The sequence below is a fragment of the Cannabis sativa genome, chromosome 9, assembly GCF_029168945.1.
Source record: "Cannabis sativa cultivar Pink pepper isolate KNU-18-1 chromosome 9, ASM2916894v1, whole genome shotgun sequence".
NCBI lineage: Eukaryota > Viridiplantae > Streptophyta > Magnoliopsida > Rosales > Cannabaceae > Cannabis > Cannabis sativa.
In genome coordinates, this window is record NC_083609.1 from 49,769,324 (window position 1) to 49,793,774 (window position 24,451).

The 24,451-nt window shown below is 27.1% G+C and overlaps 2 protein-coding genes across 5 annotated transcripts; one reads left to right on the top strand and one right to left on the bottom strand.

The window, feature by feature from the left end:
* Positions 1 to 15,640: 15,640 nt before the first annotated feature.
* On the bottom strand, positions 15,641 to 17,621 carry LOC115722223 (small ribosomal subunit protein eS7). Its single transcript, XM_030651375.2, has 6 exons — positions 17,457 to 17,621; positions 16,829 to 16,913; positions 16,615 to 16,688; positions 16,394 to 16,517; positions 16,104 to 16,286; positions 15,641 to 16,017 (listed from the first exon to the last, which is right to left on the bottom strand). Exons 2-6 carry the CDS (start codon positions 16,901 to 16,903, stop codon positions 15,898 to 15,900), a joined length of 576 nt encoding a protein of 191 aa, XP_030507235.1. The 5' UTR covers positions 16,904 to 16,913; positions 17,457 to 17,621; the 3' UTR covers positions 15,641 to 15,897.
* A 384-nt stretch (positions 17,622 to 18,005) lies between these two features.
* LOC115722222 (uncharacterized) lies at positions 18,006 to 23,471 on the top strand. Of its 4 annotated transcripts, none has more exons than XM_030651373.2 (11): positions 18,006 to 18,232; positions 18,949 to 19,141; positions 19,242 to 19,327; positions 19,745 to 19,829; positions 20,549 to 20,627; positions 20,813 to 20,943; positions 21,082 to 21,168; positions 21,347 to 21,459; positions 21,884 to 22,014; positions 22,328 to 22,441; positions 23,060 to 23,471. In XM_030651373.2, exons 1-10 carry the CDS (start codon positions 18,180 to 18,182, stop codon positions 22,438 to 22,440), a joined length of 1,071 nt encoding a protein of 356 aa, XP_030507233.1. In that variant the 5' UTR covers positions 18,006 to 18,179; the 3' UTR covers position 22,441; positions 23,060 to 23,471. The 4 variants fall into 4 exon arrangements, with proteins under 4 accessions (XP_030507233.1, XP_030507232.1, XP_060960062.1 ...); XM_030651372.2 differs by having other exon boundaries at positions 23,074 to 23,471; XM_061104079.1 differs by lacking the exon at positions 23,060 to 23,471 and adding an exon at positions 22,691 to 23,021.
* The last annotated feature ends 980 nt before the right edge of the window (positions 23,472 to 24,451 follow it).

Consider the following 24,451-nt stretch of genomic DNA (forward strand, 5'->3'; position numbering starts at 1 on the left):
ATTTTCTTATAATTCTTTATTTTAATTTTATTTCAATAATTAAAACTATATTGATTTATTAATGTATAATATTTATTAGAATAATAAGACACTTTAAATATATATTTTTATATATACCTCCATATGAGACTATTGTAAATGTTAAACTTTTAAGTTATATATATTTTTCATCAAATATATGTGAGTGATAGATATTATTTATTTACACATATTTTTACATTTTTCAATTTTTGCAAAATATTTAAAATAAAAAAAAATTAATTTTTAACAAATAAATCAATATCTATAGATCTATATATAAATATAAAGGAAAGCACAAAGGAGTCTAGGTGGCATCTTACATTTTTTTTATTGTATTTTTAAAATTTTGTGATATTTTCATATTTTGTTAAGAAATAAACTACTACACATATCTACTTAAAGTCCCACATGGTTTAGAAACACATAAGGTATTATCCATGTAGGTTATAAATAACACTTTTGTTATGCAACTTTCCATGTCCAATAAATATTTTTCTTTATTGATGTATATTTTATTCAATAAGTTTTAATAATTAAGTAATTAAGGTTTGAAGGAGTTGATGTTGCACTCTTAATCTTCTTATTTTGTCTAATGCCTATTTTTCTATTTTTCTAATTTATTTTAAAAAAATTAGTATATAACTAATAACTAAAACTAAGGTGCCGTTTGGTAACACTTTTGTTTTTTAATTTTTTAATCACAAAATGAAAGTAAAATTTTTATTTTTAAAAATTTTGCTTTTGAAAAACAAAAATGCGTTCTGTAACTACTTTTGTTTTTCAATTTTAAAAACAAAAAATAAAAGTGTGTTCTATAAAATTCATTTTCAGTTTCATTTTTTGATTTTATTTACGTCGGGTCTAGGTCCGGGGTCGGATTTGGGTTCAAGTCAGAGGCCGGGTTCAGCGCCAGGACCGTGGGGGATTTGGGTCCGGGTCATGATCAGAGTCCAAGATATTAGTTAAGAAAAAAAACTGTTTAAAAAAATATTAATATAAAGGAAAGCACAAAGAGTGTCTATGTGTCCTCTTATAATTTTTTCTTTCCATTTTTCCTATTTTTTAACACATTTTCCTATTTTGTTTGAAAACCAAATCATATGTGCAAACTAAAAGTCCCACATTGTTTAAAGATTATTTAGGTTTAATATCTATATGTTATAAATAATATTCTTACTACGTTACTTTCCTTTGTCTAATTTTTTTTTTTATGGGTGATTGATGAACTTAATGTTGCCCAATTTTTATGGGTGATTGATGAACTTAATGTTGCCCAAGAAGTTGCAATTTTTTTTTAAAGTGAATGCAAAATACATATGAGATTATGTGTCCTCTTATAATTTTTTCTTTCCATTTTTTCCATTTTTTAACACATTTTCCTATTTTGTTTGAAAACCAAATCATATGTGCAAACTAAAAGTCCCACATTGTTTAAAGATTGTTTAGGTTTAATATCTGCAGGTTATAAATAATATTCTTACTACGTTACTTTTCTTTGTCTAAATTTTTTTTTATGGGTGATTGATGAACTTAATGTTGCCCAATAAGTTACAATTTTTTTTAAAGTGAATGCAAAATACATTTTTGTATTTTTCAATCTTTTTCAAGTTTAAAATGATTATAAAAAAATTAATTTAATTATTTTTTATATTAAAAATTATTTTCTTATAATTCTTTATTTTAATTTTATTTCAATAATTAAAACTATATTGATTTATTAATGTATAATATTTATTAGAATAATAAGACACTTTAAATATATATTTTTATATATACCTCTATATGAGACTATTGTAAATGTTAAACTTTTAAGTTATATATATTTTTCATCAAATATATGTGAGTGATAGATATTATTTATCTACACATATTTTTACATTTTTCAATTTTTGCAAAATATTTAAAATAAAAAAAAAATAGCTTTTAACAAATAAATCAATATCTATAGATCTATATATAAATATAAAGGAAAGCACAAAGGAGTCTAGGTGGCATCTTACATTTTTTTTATTGTATTTTTAAAATTTTGTGATATTTTCATATTTTGTTAAGAAATAAACTACTACACATATCTACTTAAAGTCCCACATGGTTTAGAATCACATAAGGTATTATCCATGTAGATTATAAATAACACTTTTGTTATGCAACTTTCTATGTCCAATAAATATTTTTCTTTATTGATGTATATTTTATCCAATAAGTTTTAATAATTAAGTAATTAAGGTTTGAAGGAGTTGATGTTGCACTCTTAATCTTCTTATTTTGTCTAATGCCTATTTTTCTATTTTTCTAATTTATTTTAAAAAAATTAGTATATAACTAATAACTAACACTAAGGTGCCGTTTGGTAACACTTTTGTTTTTTAATTTTTTAATCACAAAATGAAAGTAAAATTTTTATTTTTAAAAATTTTGCTTTTGAAAAACAAAAATGCGTTCTGTAACTACTTTTGTTTTTCAATTTTAAAAACAAAAAACAAAAGTGTGTTCTGTAAAATTCATTTTCAGTTTCATTTTTTGATTTTATTTACGTCGGGTCTAGGTCCGGGGTCGGATTTGGGTTCAAGTCAGAGGCCGGGTTCAGCGCCAGGACCGTGGGGGATTTGGGTCCGGGTCATGATCAGAGTCCAAGATATTAATTAAGAAAAAAAACTGTTTAAAAAAATATTGAAAGTGATTTTTTTTTGTTTTTAAAATTTTGATTCTCAATTAAAAAAATTGAAAAGTTTTTGAAAAATATTTTCACTTTTTCAATTTTAAAAACAGAAAACTGATTAAAAAAGTGTTATCAATCGGCACCTAAATTAATACATACTAATTAAAAAAATTAAACCAAAGACTTATAGTATTCTAACAAAATTATTATGTATACTAAATTAAACATTAAAGGAAAGCACAAAAATTGCCACATGGCAAGTTTTATTATCTTCTTTCTTTAATTCTCATCTCTTAATTTTTAGACTTAATTAGATTTAATTAGTGTTTTATTCTAATTCTTAGATTCAATTAGAATAAATCTAAGATTAACCAACCTTTCATCTTTTTTCAAGATTGAGTCCTTAAAAATAATTAAGTGGCAATCTCTAATAATTATCATTAACCTACAAGAAAGATGAGTAGGTCAAGCAACCGAGAGCCTTCTTCATAACATTTTTTTTCTTTATAAATAACAATAAATTAGTGTAAAATATCAAAACTAATAGATAGCATATTTCAAGAAATATATCTATATCTATATATCAATAAATATATATATATTGCCATGTATACTAAACTAAAAGAAATCATTAAAAAAATTAAACTAAGAACTTATAGTATTCTAAAATAATTACTACCAATTTTATTATTATAAACATACATAATAATATACAAAATAATTAGAAAAAGAAAAAAAAATTGGCCATGTGTCATCACACATAGTTTTCTTTTACCTTTTCTATTTTCTCAATTTTTTTATTATTTCTATTATTATATTAAAACTATTTGTATTCTTTAAACTAAAAAAAATTATTTATATTATTTATGTATGGCTCTTATCATTTATATTTATATTAATGTCCTATTATTATGATAAAACTATTTGTATTCTTTAATTAAAAAAAGTCTATTTGTATTCTTATGTAACTCGTATTATTTATGTGTATATAATATTCTATTATGATATTAAAACTATTTGTATTCTTTAATAAATTATTGTATTCTTCCACTACAAAAAACCTATATATAGTGTCCAAGATCAAGTTAAACTTTATAGAATTTTTGTTATGTTAATTATTTTTCCTTCTAATTTTTTATGTTGATCTATTTTTATTACTTAGCAATATATATTTATTTTTTGAAGTTTTTGTTATTTATTTTTTAATTCTTGATGTTCTATATTTTTCAGATTTCGAAAAAGATCAATCATCGAAAAATTATTCTCTAATGGATACTTTGCAGCAAAATTATTAGGTAATTTTTTCTCTTGCTATGAAAGATTATATTTCTTTTATTTTTATTTGGTTTTTAATTACAAATTTTTTTGTCAAAGTTTTAATTACAAATTAGGTATTAAGTTTTTCTCTAATAGATTTTTTGGTAACAAAGTCCACTCATAGTTTTGAAGTTTTTGTCATATTAATTTTATTTCTTTTTAATTCTTGATGTTGATTATTTTCACTACTCAGTAATGTATGCTCATTTTTTAAGCATTTATTATGTTTTTTCTTATTTTTTGATGTTTTATATTTTTCAGATTACTTGAAAAAGATTATTCATTCATATATTATTCCCCAATAGATATTTTGTAATATAACTATTGCACAATTTTTTCTTTTTCTTTGAAAAATTATATTACTTTGATATATATATGTATATATATATATTTATATATATATATAAGTATCAAGTTCTTCTCTAATAAATTTTTTGCAACAAAGTTATTAATAATTTTTTCTACTTTAAAATTCTATATTAATTTTATTTTTATTTAGTTTTTAATTACAAAGTATATTAAAATGATAAATTTCTATCTCTCTCCATAAAATTTATATATCTATATTATAATAGACATATATATATATATATGTATCTCTAAGAAAACCTAAAAAATAATTATATAAGAGCTAATATGATTTTTTTTAATTTATAACAACAGAAACATATGTATTAAGACATAATTTAAATGTGCTTAAATTTTATATATGATAGCAAACAGAAATTTATATATTACTCAGTTTGAAAATATCTAAGAAAATCTTTGTAATATAATATTAAGAAAATTTATAACAACAGAAACATATGTATTAAGACATAATTTGAATGTGCTTAAATTTTACATATGATAGCAAACAGAAATTTATATATTACTCAGTTTGAAAATATCTAAGAAAATCTTTCTAATATAATATTAATAAAATTTATAACAACAGAAACATATATATATATATATTATAATAAAATCTTTATTATTACATTTTTATCCAAAATGAATTTCTTCTATTTTGGTCATCATCTTCACTCTCAAGATTCCTAGGAATAACAAATTCAAAGTTATTCCTAGGTGTAACAAATTCGAAACTCTCTTCTTCTTCTGTTATATTATCGGGGATAGGATGATTAGGTTCATTAGCAAAATGATCAGACTGATAATCGTGATCACTTGCCTCTGAATTTACGGGCGCTCCTGGAATTTCCGTCTCCGCATTCTCAGAAAGGTGCTTTTTTTTACTCTTAAAAAGACCTTTGAAGATCTTATTAAGAGCTCCTTTAATTTCTTTTAAAGCTCCTTTCTTCTTTTGGCCTCTTGGCCTTTGAACATCAGTAAACTCAAAGCTTGGTGATGTGGCTGCATATCTCACGCTTTGAGATCTTGGTATATCAGAAAAAGACGACCTCCTTGTACTCAAAGTTGTTGGTATATCAGAAAAAGACGACCTCCTTGTACTTTGATATAACTATTGGACAATTTTTTCTTTTTCTTTGAAAAATTATATTACTTTGATATATATATATATATTACTTTGATATATATATATAAGTATCAAGTTCTTCTCTAATAAATTTTTTGCAACAAAGTTATTAATAATTTTTTCTACTTTAAAATTCTATATTAATTTTATTTTTATTTAGTTTTTAATTACAAAGTATATTAAAATGATAAATTTTTATCTCTCTCCATAAAATTTATATATATATATATATTATAATAGACATATATATATATGTATCTCTAAGTATTAATTTTTTCTACTTTAAAGTTATTAATAATTTTTATAACAAAGTTATTAATACTTATATATATATATAGATAAGTATTAATTTTATTTTTATTTAGTTTTTAATTACAAAGTATATTAAAATGATAAATTCTATATATATATATATTACTTTGATAAATTATATTACTTTGATAATTTTTTCTTTTTCTTTGAAAAATTATATTACTTTGATATATATATATATATATATATATATGTATCAAGTTCTTCTCTAATAAATTTTTTGCAACAAAGTTATTAATAATTTTTTCTACTTTAAAATTCTATATTAATTTTATTTTTATTTAGTTTTTAATTACAAAGTATATTAAAATGATAAATTTCTATCTCTCTCCATAAAATTTATATAGAATTTATTAAGAGCTCCTTTAATTTCTTTTAAAGCTCCTTTCTTCTTTTGGCCTCTTGGCCTTTGAATATCAGTAAACTCAAAGCTTGGTGATGTGGCTGCATATCTCACGCTTTGAGATCTTGGTATATCAGAAAAAGACGACCTCCTTGTACTGAAAGTTGTTGGTATATCAGAAAAAGACGACCTCCTTGTACTTTGATATAACTATTGGACAATTTTTTCTTTTTCTTTGAAAAATTATATTACTTTGATATTTATATATATATATAAGTATCAAGTTCTTCTCTAATAAATTTTTTGCAACAAAGTTATTAATAATTTTTTCTACTTTAAAATTCTATATTAATTTTATTTTTATTTAGTTTTTAATTACAAAGTATATTAAAATGATAAATTTCTATCTCTCTCCATAAAATTTATATATATATATTATAATAGACATATATATATGTATCTCTAAGTATTAATTTTTTCTACTTTAAAGTTATTAATAATTTTTGCAACAAAGTTATTAATACTTATATATATATATAAGTATTAATTTTATTTTTATTTAGTTTTTAATTACAAAGTATATTAAAATGATAAATTCTCTATATATATATATATTACTTTGATAAATTATATTACTTTGATATATTACTTTGATAATTTTTTCTTTTTCTTTGAAAAATTATATTACTTTGATATTTATATATATATATAAGTATCAAGTTCTTCTCTAATAAATTTTTTGCAACAAAGTTATTAATAATTTTTTCTACTTTAAAATTCTATATTAATTTTATTTTTATTTAATTTTTAATTACAAAGTATATTAAAATGATAAATTTCTATCTCTCTCCATAAAATTTATATAGAATTTATTAAGAGCTCCTTTAATTTCTTTTAAAGCTCCTTTCTTCTTTTGGCCTCTTGGCCTTTGAACATCAGTAAACTCAAAGCTTGGTGATGTGGCTGCATATCTCACGCTTTGAGATCTTGGTATATCAGAAAAAGACAACCTCCTTGTACTCAAAGTTGTTGGTATATCAGAAAAAGACGACCTCCTTGTACTTTGATATAACTATTAGACAATTTTTTTTTTCTTTGAAAAATTATATTACTTTGATATAAATATATATATATAAGTATCAAGTTCTTCCCTAATAAATTTTTTGCAACAAAGTTATTAATAATTTTTTCTACTTTAAAATTCTATATTAATTTTATTTTTATTTAGTTTTTAATTACAAAGTATATTAAAATGATAAATTTCTATCTCTCTCCATAAAATTTATATAAAATTTATTAAGAGCTCCTTTAATTTCTTTTAAAGCTCATTTCTTCTTTTGGCCTCTTGGCCTTTGAACATCAGTAAACTCAAAGCTTGGTGATGTGGCTGCATATCTCACGCTTTGAGATCTTGGTATATCAGAAAAAGACGACCTCCTTGTACTCAAAGTTGTTGGTATATCAGAAAAAGACGACCTCCTTGTACTTTGATATAACTATTGGACAATTTTTTCTTTTTCTTTGAAAAATTATATTACTTTGATATATATATATATATATATATAAGTATCAAGTTCTTCTCTAATAAATTTTTTGCAACAAAGTTATTAATAATTTTTTCTACTTTAAAATTCTATATTAATTTTATTTTTATTTAGTTTTTAATTACAAAGTATATTAAAATGATAAATTTCTATCTCTCTCCATAAAATTTATATATATATATTATAATAGACATATATATATGTATCTCTAAGAAAACCTAAAAAATAATTATATAAGAGCTAATATGATTTTTTTTAATTTTATTTTTATAAATTTTCATAATGAATAATTAAAATTTTATTATATTTCTCTCCTTCAATCATGAGCTTTAAATTTTTATTATGTTAACTGTTTTGTAATAAATTACATACATTTATATTAATTTTAGCGATGCCTTTTGATTTTTTTAATTTACACTATATAATTAATATATTGAAGATAATATTTTAGCATTTTTTTTAATTAATTTTAATCATTTAACTTTATAAAAAAAACATCACAATACATTTATATTAATTTTTTATAAATTACACCATATAATTAATATATTGAAAATGATATATGTAGTATGTATTTTTTAATTAATTTTAATTATTTAACTTTCTAAAAAATTATTAATTTAAAATTTTTTTTTGGTTATTGATAAACTAATTTTGAATTATTAATATTTAATTTTAAGTTGTCTTCTAATCGATCTATTTATCTGTATATTTTTTATATCTACATATAAATCTGAAAGAAAAATAAGTGTGGTGACTTCATCTCCTTCTAATTTTCTACTTTACCTAATTTGTGGTTTTTTTATAATTTTTTTCATTTAATAATATTATAAAAAAGTATATAACAACCCGATTAAATATATACTCATATCTTACTACTTCTTCATTTATACAATTAAATAAATCAATATCACCCTTACATATTGCACTTCCACTGAAATCAATGAGAAATTTATTAACTACTATTTATATTTCTTTGTCCATTAAATTCCTACAATTTTTTCTTTTTTTTTTAATTATTTATTTTCTAATAAATACTTTTCAACTTTTAATCATGTAAAGTAGTATGTATATAAATAGAGAACAACACAAATCAATCTCATATTAAAAGTAAATATTATTGATCACTATTTTTTATTTTTTATATATATAAACAATTCTCTCTTATATATTTTTTAAATAGATTTTCATTTTATTTGAAGGTCTGCTATAAAAATACACATAGAGATTCATTTAATTGTGGTGCTCCTTTAATAATGAAATAATATATATATATAGGGAAATTTGAAATTGCATGCTTATAATATCTTAAATTTTTTTTCCTAAATTCATAATTAATAAAATTGGTCAAATATGACCACATTATTATTTTCCCACAAATACCCCTCTCATTTAAAAAACTAAAATCAAAAGACTTAGTTCTCTCTCTCCCTCTCGCACGGTACACCCACACACCACATCGGCTTCACCTCCTACGACGATGGACGACCACCCACCGCCACCGATAGCACCGCACGATGACGGACGACCACCCACCGCCACCACCACCGTTATCGGACCACTCCGATCGAGACCCGGACTGTATCGCACAAAACCATTTTTTTCTGGGTTTTTTCTGGTTTATCTCTCTCTCTCTCTCTGAAAACGCACAAAAAAAAAAAAAATTGTCCTAGGCCGATGGTCGGACCATGGGTCCGATGGGGTCCGACCAATTGGACTTATCGGACCCATGGTCCGACCATCGGACTGGGACAATTTTTTTTTTTTTTTTTTTTTTTTTTGCGTTTTCAGAGAGAGAGAGATAAACCAGAAAAAAATGGTTTTGTGCGATACAGTCCGGGTCTCAATCGGAGTGGTCCGATAACGGTGGTGGTGGCGGTGGGTGGTCGTCCGTCATCGTGCGGTGCTATCGGTGGCGGTGGGTGGTCGTCCGTCGTCGTCGGAGGTGAAGCCGATGTGGTGTGTGGGTGTACCGTGCGAGAGGGAGAGAGAACTAAGTTTTTTGATTTTAGTTTTTTAAATGGGAGGGGTATTTGTGGGAAAATAATAATGTGGTCATATTTGACCAATTTTATTAATTATGAATTTAGGAAAAAAAATTTAAGATATTATAAGCATGCAATTTCAAATTTCCCTATATATATATAAAATTAGTGATTTTTTTGTTATATTTATGTACTTTTAATATTCAAAATATTTGTAGTATTAAGTTGTAATTCTATTATTTTTATGTGTAATAAAAAAAAGTTATATTTTGCTGTCCTAACAAAAAAAATATACTTTTAGTGTGAATAATTTTTTTTAAATTATTATACATGCCGCACGAAGTGCGGCTTTGTTCACTAGTATAAATATAAAAGAAAGCACTAAAGAAAATGAGGTAACATTTGTCTATTTTATTTGAAAACCAAATTATATGTGCAAACTAAAAGTCCCACATTGTTTAAAGATTGTTTAGGTTTAATATCTGCAGGTTATAAATAATATTCTTACTACGTTACTTTTCTTTGTCTAATTTTTTTTTTATGGGTGATTGATGAACTTAATGTTGCCCAATAAGTTGCAATTTTTTTTTTTAAAGTGAATGCAAAATACATTTTTGTATTTTCAATCTTTTTCAAGTTTAAAATGATTATAAAAAAAATTAATTTAATTATTTTTTATATTAAAAATTATTTTCTTATAATTCTTTATTTTAATTTTATTTCAATAATTAAAATTATATTGATTTATTAATATATAATATTTATTAGAATAATAAGACACTTTAAATATATATGTTTTATATATACCTCGATATGAGACTATTGTAAATGTTAAACTTTTAAGTTATATATATTTTTCATCAAATATATGTGAGTGATAGATATTATTTATTTACACATATTTTTACATTTTTCAATTTTTGCAAAATATTTAAAATAAAAAAAAATTAGTTTTTAACAAATAAATCAATATCTATATCTATATATATATAAATATAAAAGAAAGCACTAAAGAAAATGAGGTAACCTTTGTCACAAAATAAATCGATAATATTTGTCACAAAATTTTTACTTTTCTATATATTTTAAAATAGTAAACTATATTTTTAGTTTCAACACTATATTAGTTTGTTTATAATATACACGTTAAAATGTTATATTTTAAATTATATCACTTAATATAAATACAATATTTATATATAAAAATTATAAAAGTTAGGCAACACCGCGCGAAGCGCCGCTTACTTCCCTAGTATATAATAAGCTTGGGCTATTCTTTTATACTTTTTTTCTATTCTTTTTTCTCTCTCCTAGCTAGTAGTTAAAACCATTTATTTTTTGTGTGTGAATAAAGGTGACAACATATATATATATATTGATATTGTTTTCCAAAACTTTAAAAAGTTTTTTCAGCTAAACTATTTATTATTTTGACTAAAAAATTGCACTATTATAATCTATTTTTTATGATGATCATTTTAATAGGTGGGAAGCATATATGTTTTGTTGCTACAAAAATAAATGACCCGAAAGAGTAACTTTTAAGTTTCTTTTCTATGTATCTAGTTAACAAAAATATATTAACCAATTTTATAAGTTATTAAGTAATAAGCTTATACACTTAACTTATTTTGTAACAATTTTGATATGTTTCTAAAATAAATATATGACAATCACATAGTACTTAAAATTCAATACAACAACCAACATCACAAACTACTCTATATTTTTTAAAATTAATTACATCTGAGCATGTAAATATCAAATTGTTTAAGTAATTGTTGTTGTTTAGGAAATATTTTTTAATATTAAATATATAATGATAATTTTATCCATTGAAATATGTTTTACAAAATAACTACCATATACTATAGTTTAACTCAAAAGGGTAATTTAGTCAATTTAAACATTCAGATTACTTTTTTTGATAAAGTAAACAAAATAAATCACTATCATTCTATTTCCAAGCAATTTTAGTAAATAATATATTATAAATATTGATTCAAATTATTTTTCATTAATTCCATTACATTTCTTTATTATTTTATTTCGATTCTGAATAACGTGCTGGTGCTATTACAGTTTCTCTGAGGAACTTCCTATCTTTGAATTTGGAATGAAGGATGGGCTTAAAGGTTGTTGTTCAGAGAATTGTAGAATGGCCGCAAGTTCCAACGATCTTAGGTTATGAAGGTGTACAAGATGCATATACTTGGTTGGTTATACGACTATAGTTGGTTTATCTTGAAAAATTTAATGACTTTGGCAAGCCAACGTCATTCTATACAAGTTTTTTGAGAATAGCTTTTCTTTATACCATTACATGCATGATGCATATAACTACTTATCATCAGTATTTATAACTAGATTATTATAAAGAGTATCATGGTATTTTTTTTATGTTTCTTTCACCTTAAAGTGTTTTTTTAATAGTGACCCGAATAGATTTCACCATTTTGTATTTATATTCAGATGATCTATTAACAGCATTTGGCTTTTAATTCACATTATAAGTTATTGTTTTTGTAAATATGACCAGTTTTATTTTATCAATTTACATACATAAAAAATATATTTGAAAAGGATTCAAAGTTTTAATAAACCTTCATTAACTATCTCAACTTTATAATCCCTACTATTATTCGCATGTCTATAATGGATTCCAAAGAATTTTGTTTGTTGCAGAAAAATTTAAATACGTTTATGCTGCAATAGTAAAGAAAAGGAACACAGAAGTAGGCTTAATGGGAATGCATCGTAAACACTTGTTATAAGATTTAAGCTCGATTAGTAGATTGTATAAGAACCATATTGTATTAAATAATAAATAACACTATGTTAATAAAATAACGTAAGGCTCGTTTAGTATGTTGTATTAAGTTGTATTGTATTGTATTGAATTGAATTATATATCATATTTTTATATAATATTATATTAAATTTTAATTTATACTAAAATGTTATATATTTATGTGCCCATAAAAGTCAATACCATTTTACATAAAAATATTACATGAAATACATTCAATATAATATTATATAATACAATACAATGTAATACAGCGTACCAAATAAACCCTTATTGTGTTAATTATAACGACTAAAATTTTTTATACAATGTAAATTATATTATTTAATACATAATAAATAGTCCGTATTAGCTTATATTATAATATTTACAAAGAATGACCCGGACTCCAAACTTCGGACTCGGACCGAGAAACGGAACCAGAACCCAGACCAAGACATGGGACTCAGACCCCGAACCCGTAGTCAGTGTTTGGTCAAGTTTATTAAAAATATATTATAACTTTACACAATCTATTAATACAAATCAATACCAAACATGATATTATATTAAATAATACTAATACAATATTGTCCTACTTATCTTTCTTTTTGTGTCTATATGTGTTGTTATTTTTCTTTTCTAAATTTTTTTTTACTATCAAACTCGTATAATGAATTTGTATACATTTACACGAGCATTAACTGGCCGTAACGACTCTTATTGATGTGATAAAAACAAGGATGGCGGTTCAGGTGGTGAATTTGTATCCCCGTTATCTAGACATAAATTTTACTTACTCTTCTACACAGACTTGCACTTTATACACATGATTAGCAAACGAAAGTCAATAATTCATGAAAGTTTTCCTGTAATAAAACCATTCAGTTTTGAGCTATCCAATTCTCTACGTATGAATTTAAAGAGACTTAAGTGAATTTGCAGCTGATTTAAAAACTATTGGTTTGGTGATACATAGCATCATGTTCCTTGGAGTTAAACTCCTATGTTTTCACATATTTCTTTCATTCTCCTTTAAAGAAATCAGCTCAAGCCCAATACTTTTGGGTAGAGAATGATAGTAGGAAATAACGTACGAGTGGTTGTAGTCACTCATGGAAGACTGGTCAGACGTTGTACAAAAGGGCAAAAGGGCTTGTTCAAATGAGAAGATTGGACCCAAGGTACTTAACACTTCTGTCAATGTGTTTCACTTGCATGAAAATAAATATACGTGTTGGGAATATAGAGCAAAAAATATTCCTTGAATACCACAACTGACATGGAGTGCTATCAAACAACCTATTTTTTTGTGGTGAGGGCATCTCCAATGGAGAAATCCAAATTTGCTGTTAAATCAACACCAAAAAATTACTATTTTAACACTAAATTTTTTTTCAATTCCAACCACAACACCAAAAAATTACACCAAATATTATATTCTTTATTATTCTATTATTTTATTAATATAATAAGAATATTTTAATATTAAATATTTGTTAAATCCAATAAATTATATTAGTAAATATTTAACTATTTTATTAGCGTGTATATTTTTTTAGGAGTGTTAATCAATTAATTTTTAATATGCGGTTCAAACCGCACCGCACCGCACATTATAAAAATACTAATTTTTTTATTTAGTTAGGTCCAATATGTGAATGTCCAACTCAAAGCCCACTAATTATTGTACTATTGAAATTTAATTTTTTTTATATTTATTTTCAAGCCTTATGGTATTTTTGACAAGTGTTGCTCAAGCTTTATTGTATTTGTGATAGTTTAATTATTGGTGATAGTCCAAACTGCAAAAATTGCACCGCATCGCACCATTATTTGCGGTGTGGTTTTCGCAGTTTTTTAATTTCGCGGTGTAGGTGTGGTTTGAGAAATTGGAAAAACCGGACGTGTCGATTGGTTTAAAAAAATGGTCAAAGACCGCAATACCCGCCCCGCGAACACTCCTAAATTATTTTTTTAACACACTTAAAAATATAAAAATACAAACAAATACATTTATAAAAATTTTGGTTAATATTTATTTATAATTATTTAGTTTTTTTAAATATTATATAATTATTAAAAAATTAAAAAAAAAAAAAACAATTTAGTGTTGTCTACAGTGCCCACCTAAATATGGTGGGACACTGTAGACAAACCAAAAAATGAGTATACAATTGCCGTTCGGTTGGAAGAGGTTTTGGTGTGATATCACACTGTATTTGAGGTTTTGCAGCCCATCGGAGGTGGCCTAGTTTTCTGTGGTGAGGAAACATCTAAGGTATTTATGTTATTTGTTCAACCTAGAAGCTAAAAAAGTGGCTGAAGGAATCATTGTAATCATGATTCGATGGATGATAAAATGTGCTTTATAGTGAAACATTAAACCATTATCATGAATGAGTGCTTGATAATCACAAAGTCTTCAACTTGTGGTGGGAAACTAATAAATTTTTTATTTCTTCCATCTTTAGTAGTTTTTTTTCTTTTTTTTTTTCATAATTTTATTGGTTAGTGACTTAAAATTTATCTGTTCTATTTTAACACATGAATTTTTTACTGTTTAATATTTCTTTGTTCTGCTATTAATCTAATTCAACCTATGAGTTTTATTTTATGTTAATTTTCCCGAAATAATCAAGACTTTGCTTTTTGTTGCTTTTTAATTTTATAAATTTATGTTGTTTGTAACTAAGAATACACAAAAACATATATTATTTAGAAAAAAAAAAACTTTTTAAATTATGTTGTAAAATTATCTTTAACAAGTTATTTTTACGGTGTTAATCTCAATTATCTTTGCTTCGTGTAGTACTATTGTTGAGTTTATAGTTTATAGTTTATAGTTTGCAATTTTTGTTTAGGTGTAAAAATTCTTCTATATAAAAATTAAGCATGTAACTAAGTATACATATACATAACTTTAATCTAGTTTATTTCTAATAGTATTTATTGTTTAAAAAATAATACAATAGATTTATTTATTAATTAAAATTTGTCTAAATTCTTATGTTAAATTTAGGTATTAACCATAAAATACTTTCTTTGTTAATTAGTATTTATGTTCAAAGCAACAAATAACATGTAAGTTTTCAGCCAAAAAAAAAAGATATAACATATAAGCTTGAGACTCGAGAGTACCGAACTAACGCAGCAAGGTATGTGCGCTCAACAAAAAGACATAAGAAACTATATAAGAAAAGAGGACACAAGTGGAATTAACTTGAGTGTTTATACGAATTTCCAAGCAAGGACTTAGCCTCTTATATGATAAGTAGGATGAATAAGAAGAAAATAAGAGAAAAATATTTCGCTTAATTGTCTGAATCAAAATATGAAATCTCGCAAGTCAAAATTTTCAAGAGTACCTATCCGAAAAATTCAAATGAAAGCTTCTAAAATGAAGTAACGGCAACATAACACATCTTTCCAGTAATGGCATGCTAGTAACTTAAGCCTCTGTGATTGGATATTCAAACACAACATCCTTACCAGTAAGCTTTCTGTAAACACCTGATAATGTCTCCAGCTTGTACTCGGTGTTGTTGCGCTCCTTTGGATCCAGGTAAACCTATCACACATTATAACATGCTCTAATCAGGCTGTGATCTTCCAATTATGTGAAATTGATAGTGATCAATTTACTTTCTAATATACCTTGATTATCTTGGAGCCATCAACTCGATATCTAATTCGCTTGCCAACAATCTCAGCAGGATGAACGACATCCTCCAGAATGGCATCGTGGACAGCAGTAAGGGTACGGGTGCGAGGACGCTGGGCAGCAGAGCCTTTCTTTGGTGGCCTCACAATCCTTCGGGTTGCAACAATGACAACGTCCTGTCAAGCGATAACAAAGGCAGATTTGTCCCATGACTATCGAAATCATCATATTAAAAAACTTGAACAATTTACAATTTGGAACAAGGCACAGCACAATTTGTTACCTTTCCGCTGAACTTTTTCTCCAACTCCCTAACAAGGCGCAAATGAATTTTGCGGAAACCCTTCCTCAATCTGTAGGGAACATAGATAACTACAGCCTTGCGGTTTCCAGAGATATCTACTTGGCTGTAAAACATAATCTACCTCCATATTAGTAAAAATTCCCAGCAAAAATATGAAACAATAAAACACCAAGAAGATTCCTCATGCATAATATACATACATAGCTGAGTTAATGTAAAGATCTTTCAAATCGCTTTTCAGTTCCTGGTTGGTATTCTCCAAATCAAACAGGTTCTGCAACATATCAAGATGGATAACTTCAGTATGATAAACACTAAAAACATGATACATATACATATAAAAGCTATATAAATTTTTTTTTATATATATATATATTATGTACATTGGAGAATATAGAGGCAAACGAAAATAACCTGTGCAACTGTCTCCTCAAACTCAGTAGGGTCGGCATTGTTATCCTTGAGGATTTTCTTCTTTGTTGAATACATATTGGCTAACCTACAAAGCGAAAATATCCAAATTAGAATAATTAATAGAAACGAGCACCACCATGAAAGTAATATAGATCTCGCATAATAGTATAGAACCAGGAGTTCAAGAGAATCAAACTCCTTAATATAAAGGTAAAGCTATACTATGTGAAGAATCTCCATGAAAATAAATACTTGATAACTCTGAAAATACTAATCCCAACATAATGCAATACGATTAGTCATTAAGTAATTGTGTAAACCAAAAATGCCATTATCAACAATATTAGATAATAGAATATCGCATTAAACAAACTGTTGCCCCTAATATTCATAGTAAAAGTAAAGCCCGCATATCTCCTCCCATCTTCCTCCATCAATTCGTATATTCTAATACACATATAAATTATAGAGTCGCATTCTGGCTATTTATAATATTTCAAAGAGAAAAAAATCAAACTTTTGAGGAACATAATAGAAGAAGAACCATCACTAGATGGTAAGACTCCAAAATTCATGAGTTTGAAGACAGAAAAAAAAGAGAGCAAGACATTTGAGCAAAATTGCATACCGTAAAGCTAAGCTAAAAAATGGTGGCCTGCGCACAGAGAGAAAATCCTTCTCTTCAGCTGAGAGAGCAAGGAGCAAGGAGCAAGGAGCAAGGAGCAACTAGATGAGGACTAGGGTTTGAAGGTAAGTTGTTCGGGGTACTCCAAAACCCTCAAAAATCAACTTTCAAGTTGTTGGGCCTTTTATCTCAACAAATAGTAAATGGGCCACACATATTGGGCCAGATGCAGCCCAGCTCCGTCTGATAATGGGCTCAAAATAGCGGCCCATAGCTGATTGAGGAAGAAGAGAGGGGTAAGTTGAAAAATGCCTCTTTTATTCATCAATTAATCAAATTTACCTCTAATTTTATGTTTATTTGAAATATACCTCTTTTTATATGTATTGTACCCAAAATACCCTTACATAAGAGAATCACATGGAGAGTATCTTGAAGTGATAGGGGTAAAATTGGTACAATGTTTAAAAAAAGAGGTAAAAATGATAGATTTTAAAAAAGAAGGTAAAAATAAAAGAGGACAATATAAAAAGGGTATAGAGTGTAATTTGAGGAGACGGGGGGAGAGAGAGGAATGGGGAAATCAACTTTGCAAAGTAGTATGGGTTTGCTATTATCTTCTTCGTTGTCAAGAAACCGAAGCAGAAGCTCTGGTAATCTGTAATGGACGCAAAGATTATATATGCATAATCAAAACTTGATTTTGTAACTTTTTTAATTTTGAAAATGATGTCTCCTGGACAAATTCCTGAAGATCGACGATCTTCTCCTCATTTCAGGTAATCTTATCAATCACCGGTTATGCTATTTTCTCTTAATTGCATTGTAGTTTATGTTTAAAATTCTGTTTGTTTCTCGAGAAATTTTTTGATATTAACAGCAAGATGTAATGTTCCAGTTTCGTAACACATGTCGATATCTTGATTTACTATACCTGTTAAGCCCTAGTACTTATTTTAATGCTAGTCAAGATTCTTCCGGTAGTGTTCCTTTCCTCATGAAAATAGTGTTTCTAGGTTGGTGTAATCTTGTGACACAGTGATGGGTACATGTTCTTTGTATTAACTAATAAGGGGCACTATTAACACTTGGGTTAACAGAAGTTGTCATAAGGAGTACAACACAGCTATTTGGGTGTTTTTCTACTTCTCTTATCTTTTCTAATATGGATGAGGAACTTGGCCCTTATTGGTGTAGTAGTCACGAGCTGTTGTGGCTCAGACTACTTGGCTGTGTTTTCAAGCTTCTACAGCTTTTTTCTTTTTTAACATTTTCAGGGTTTTTTTCCTTCATTTTCATTCCCCTCACTCTCCTTCAACCCCTCTCCTCTTTGAGAAGAGAAATAAAAAGGGAAAAACATAGTGTACAATTTATTGTATTTTTTTTACATAGGTGTCTTCATTCTTATTTCCAGTAGGATTAATATTTCATTTGCTCTCATTACGTGCTCTTTTAAACATCGACTAATTGCACCAATGATCTTGTTATATTGCAGACACATGCCAATGCAAATTATTCATATTATTGGCAATTTCATGAGAATATGGTCAATTTATTCTCTATACCGGTACTTGTCTCAGACAGGTACTTCTGTTGTTCTTTTTCTATTCACTTGTCTGGTCCCATCATCCATCCTATTCCTTGTTTTGCAAAAGCCTTGGAAGGGTAGACCGCTCTCAAATACACAGGTTCTTTGAATTTGTTACCTTTACTAGAAATTGCATGAAAGAATATCAGCTCATATGATTATTGTTGTACATATATCTTAGTATGTTTACTATTTTCCAGGTAGTGCCTTCTATAATAAATGGTGGCATAACGGCGTTATACTTCGTTTTATGGGGAAAGGGTCTTAAATCATGTGGACCTCTTAGGTAGGGCCATTTGAAACGAATTTTCATACTACTATTTCATTTCTATTCTTGTCAGCTATATAAACTATTAGAAGAATGTCAGTTGCCACATTTTTTAACTACAATATCATTAGATTGAATTTTATGCTGTAAATGATGTGTAACATGATATCAACTGTAGTCTTTAACAGTCTTTGACAATGCCATAAATATAATGTTTACCAAAGTTATTTATGTAAACACACACAAATGTGAACACAATTGCTACCTGGAGTATTACTCAGTTTGAGCACAAGCACACATTTTATAGTTGGATTGGCAAAGCTCCTCTAACAGTGACAAGAGGAATGCTTAGGAATATTAAATTGCTGTTCTTTACTGGTTTATATCCTTTGTATTTGAAACTGATTCCATATTTCTCTTTCTATATTATATTAGAGCTATACTAGCAGAGTATGCTGGTGCTGTCCTTGGAGTATTGTCTGCACTGCTATATGGGAGGAGAGGACATGTTTGGAAAAAGGTGCTCTGTGTATACGAGTTTCACAGGCTGCTTATATTTATTTTTGCAATACTATTTATTGATCGTGTAATATCATGAACCTTGAGCAAATTTTAGTTAAGAAAATACTTTAACCAAGGGAAAACTACATCATTCTTCTCTTCAGTAATGAACCAATTAAAATCTACGTACGTAACACTATGATAAACCACCAATTCGGTTCACCTATGGATGGAGACACTGTAAGTAATGAAAAGATTTGGGGCTGGGATGTTCTTGCGAACTCAATAATATCAAAATTTTATTTATTTATTTTGTTTCTGTTTTGAGTTACTTTCTAATTTTATTTTGTTTATTTTGGGAGAGTCTGGAGGGATTAAAGGAGAGGAAAGGGAAGGGAAAAATCATGTCTGGTTTATTGTAATTGAGCTTAGGCTTGGGAGAGGTACCAGGTCTCTCATATATCCTGGGAGTGTTTGAGTTTATTCTGCTATCTCAATAAAACTTTCCTACTTTATATTTCTTTGACTGAAAATGATACACTACTGGTGTGTATCATGCTAGTGCATGGGCTCTTTTCTAGCCAGATTGCTTGAGTATTAAAAGTCACTGGATTGGTTGCCATATACTTTTGAATGGGGAAATGATGTACCAGATCAAGTATGGTGACTAGTTATCAACTGCAATGTCATTAAAATATAAAGATTATCTTATTATATCACTGACATTTATTTTATCAGATTGGTGGGCTTATTGCAATGGTGACGTCTTTCTACTTCTTATCCCAAGGATGGGCCATGGAAACATATTCTCCCTTCTATATCCTCTCTTTGATGTCTTGTACTTTTGGAATTTATCAAGTTCTTTTATAAGACTCAATAAATGCATTAATCAAGCTAGTTGTGTTTTATAGTCGAGTATCCTCTTAACTTTCATTACTCCTTTTATATTGATCAAACATTTGTCCCTGTTTTGTGTATGTTGAGAACTTAACTTAAATTTACCATTCAAAGATGATCCTGATCGTGAGGTTGAAACTAAAGAAGTTTTGGGCATGGCAGCAATGACTATTCCAATATGCGCCGGAATCTTATCAGCGTTGAGGCGGGTGATTGCACGACGTGTTTCACTCAAGGTGTTGATATATGACTGTCTTCATGTTTGTAGTTATCTTGCAAATACATTGATAACCTGAACTTCTTCAGATGTTATATATCCTTCATTTTTCAGTTAAATCCTAATTCTTACACATGGTAACTTTATACGTCTTCAGAATCAACTGAAAAGGCGACTTCATGCAATAACTATAGCTTCTGCAACATGTTTTCTATTTCCTGTGGCCATGTGGGACATGATCATAGTAAGTCTTAAGGTTCTATGTCAAAGTCATAAAGATTGGCATTTTTTGTGTGTTTCTCTTTTTATTTTACGGTGCCTTGTTAATACTTATCTTTGCTGCTCTTTATTCTTACATTTAAGTTTCTTTTTTTTTTTTTGCATCCTAAAATTTATTGCTTCTTTTCTATTGGAGCACCTAGGGATCACCTTCAAGTGGCAGTGAAAAGATGCCATTCTCTACTTGGGCTTTCTTGAGCACCATTATTTTTGGAGTTATCTTGATATTCTATGTGGACAGCATGGCAGAGGAAAGGTATCTTGTATAATTTTTTTTTTTCCAAGGCAGCTCTGGGGTTTTGACCACTGCTAAGTTGAAATGCTTGCTTAGTTTTCCGGCATGTGTTGTTACTTGTTTAATGTTTCCTTCCAAGTTCTGTACTCTCTGGCATTGTAATATTTTTGAGTTTCTTAATCTTATTAATTCGTTGATATTTTATAGTGTTAATTTCAAAACACTAATCTTTTGTAAGAAACAAAATCATTGTTGTCTTATCATACATAATATAAATGTATATATATTAGCATGTAGTCGTCTTTTTTTTCAAGTGTTTCTTAACTTTTTCCCCCCATTTCTACAATATAGTGCTCTTTTTTTAATTGAGCTTTGTTGACAATTCGAATGAAATGTCTTGCATTTATCTTTGTCATTTCTTTGATGACTTTCTTATTCTTTGTAGATTACACATGGTATTCTCTTCTCCGAGGCATTTAATGGTAGCTGGAGGATGCATAATTGTGATGGAGATCATTTACAAGATGGACTTCTCTCTTGCAGGGTTTCTAATTTGCTGTCTAATTTTGGGCTTTGGTATGTTACCATGTTTAAATATCATTTGTATTGTCATTACTTGCTAATGATCTTGTGTGAGTTGTGTCAATCTTATCATCTCCGTGTCACTTTTCTTTTGTGAGGTGTATTTGTTTGTATGGAAAAGTTCTTAATGGTTCTCAAATTTTTATAGTTTAATTTGTAAAATAGCTTCTGCCACTTAGTGTTTCGACATTTCTTCTCTGTGAGATGCGCACTTGCTGGATTCAGTATTTAGCGTGGATGGCATCTTTGTTACTTTTTATAATTATTAATTCTGTGTGATTCTTATAAATTTGATTGAAATTTGTAGGGATATATGAAGCAACTTCTTTGGAACGAGGTAGGAAAGATTCTTTTCAAACTTCAGATATATCGAATGGGATATTGGACGAAGAAATTGAGATGCCCTCACTTCCAACTTGAAGTATGTTACCTTTCATGCTTATGCAGTTTTGCTTATGCTCTGTTTTTATTTAAGTATTCTTATTATAGTACACATGCAATGTTGATCTACTTTTATTAACAATAGAAAATTTTAGCAACAGTTATGGTCCAAGTTCGAAGTTATTGTCAATCGGTTTTAAAATTGAAAGAGGTGTTTGAATTTTAATCAAGCACTAGAGAGGAGTGATGAAGCCTAGTACTCAATTCATTAGAACTAATGTGTCTGCAGGTTTAACTTAATTGCTAACCGCACCTCTGTTCAAATACCCGACCCCCTCTTAAAAAGTAAAACCCAAAAGAAGATCTAATGATGCATGAATGTGGCATGCGGGAGAGTTTTATGATTAAATTTAGCAACAGCTAACTTCTTTAGTAAATCCTTTGTAAAGTAGTACTTTAAAACTGACTTAAACGCTGTAGACATTCACAGTGATTAGTTTAATGTAATGGGTTGGTACTAGCCTTTAGAATTTCTCTTAAACCCAGCCCATCTTTGTGCTCCCCAAATATTATCACTCTGCAATAGGTGAAAGTTATTATTATTATTATTCTTATTTTAATTTTGTTTTCTTTATGCTGATTTAATCATTTCCTAAAGCTTTTTGCTGGCAGCTTTTGTCATATAACATGTTCAGTATTTTACTCAAAGGTGTAATCATAACTTTCGAAAGGAAATCATCGTGGAATTCAAAGTGAATTATTAATTGTGGAACTGAAAGTAACTATCAAGTTGTTGATGAGCCATGGTGCATATTAGGAGATGAAGCAGTGTTAAATTATAGGGGGTTGCTGAAAATTTCAACTTTGATAGTTTAGCATCATCTGCCATGCACATATACAAGTTCTAACTTGTTTGCCTTTTTGTGAGAAGATTTTTCTTCAAATAATTGTCTTTTAGGAATTTTTATGTTTGGCCATGAGATGATATACTAGTCTATAACACTTTTCTGATCATACTTACTAGTTTGTTGTGAAGTTCATTTGTTCTAATAAAAGGTCAATTTTATTTTTTTCGTGTACCGTCCCTTGAGCAAGGAGGTTTCTATTAATTAATTCATTATGTAATGCGGTTTCCTACAATGGAGTTATTGCCAAAGCTATTTTTCGTATTCTTATGTTTTGTCCTATGTGCATGTATTTTCTTTAATATTCAACACATTTGAAGATGGAAGTATATTAATCAGTATTTTTCATCAAGAATAAATAGGATTGAGAGCTTCTACGGTGCAACCCAAAAAAAAGTTGCACCCATGCACCCCCTATTTCAATATCCAAACAAAAAAAAATTAAATCAGTGTTTGGTTAGGAGGAATAAAAATATAGGAATAGGAATAGGAATAGGAATGGGAATGAAAATGAGAATAGGAATACGAACGGAATGGAATAAAATTTGAAATGCATAAAAAAAAATTTTAAAAAAAATCATTAAATTTTTCCTCTTGTTATATTGGAATGATTTTTCTTTTCTTTTTAAAATAGAATAGTCATTTTACCAAATGGCGGAAAGGGCGTTCCATTGGAATGTATTGCCAATACTTTAAAATGCAATCAATCAAAGGAATGGAATGAAAATTGTTTCTTTTTCATTCTATTTTATTTCATCACTTCCAACTAAACACTACCTAATTCTTTTTATAGTCATATATGTTATATTTGTTTTAAGTTATTCTATATATAATATTTTGAGAGATTCGAAACAGTTTTTAATTTAGTAAACAATGTTTAAATATTTTATTTCACACGTATAAAATTAAAGAAATTACGCATGTAACAAGTTGTTTTGAATTTTATTTTGGGCGAGTTAAATATTTTTTGAATTTTTTAAAATTTTAAAAGATATCTTAAATAACTAAAATGTATATGATCATGAAAAATAAATTAGGCGTAAAAATTCTTTTTAGTATCGAAACATATAGAAATGTAGCGGTACGCCTATTTTAAGGAGTGTTTTATAGAATTTTTATTGGAATTTTATTTCTCAAGACACTTT

Coding starts and splice junctions, on each gene's coding strand:
- LOC115722222 (XM_061104078.1), top strand. CDS start 18,180: ATGATGTCTCCTGGACAAATTCCTGAAGATCGACGATCTTCTCCTCAT. Junction 18,233..18,948: donor CGATCTTCTCCTCATTTCAG/GTAATCTTATCA, acceptor GTTATATTGCAG/ACACATGCCAATGCAAATTA. Junction 22,015..22,327: donor CTGTCTAATTTTGGGCTTTG/GTATGTTACCAT, acceptor TGAAATTTGTAG/GGATATATGAAGCAACTTCT.
- LOC115722223 (XM_030651375.2), bottom strand. CDS start 16,903: ATGTATTCAACAAAGAAGAAAATCCTCAAGGATAACAATGCCGACCCT. Junction 16,689..16,828: donor TTGAGGAGACAGTTGCACAG/GTTATTTTCGTT, acceptor GATATGTTGCAG/AACCTGTTTGATTTGGAGAA. Junction 16,287..16,393: donor AGAAAAAGTTCAGCGGAAAG/GTAACAAATTGT, acceptor ATCGCTTGACAG/GACGTTGTCATTGTTGCAAC.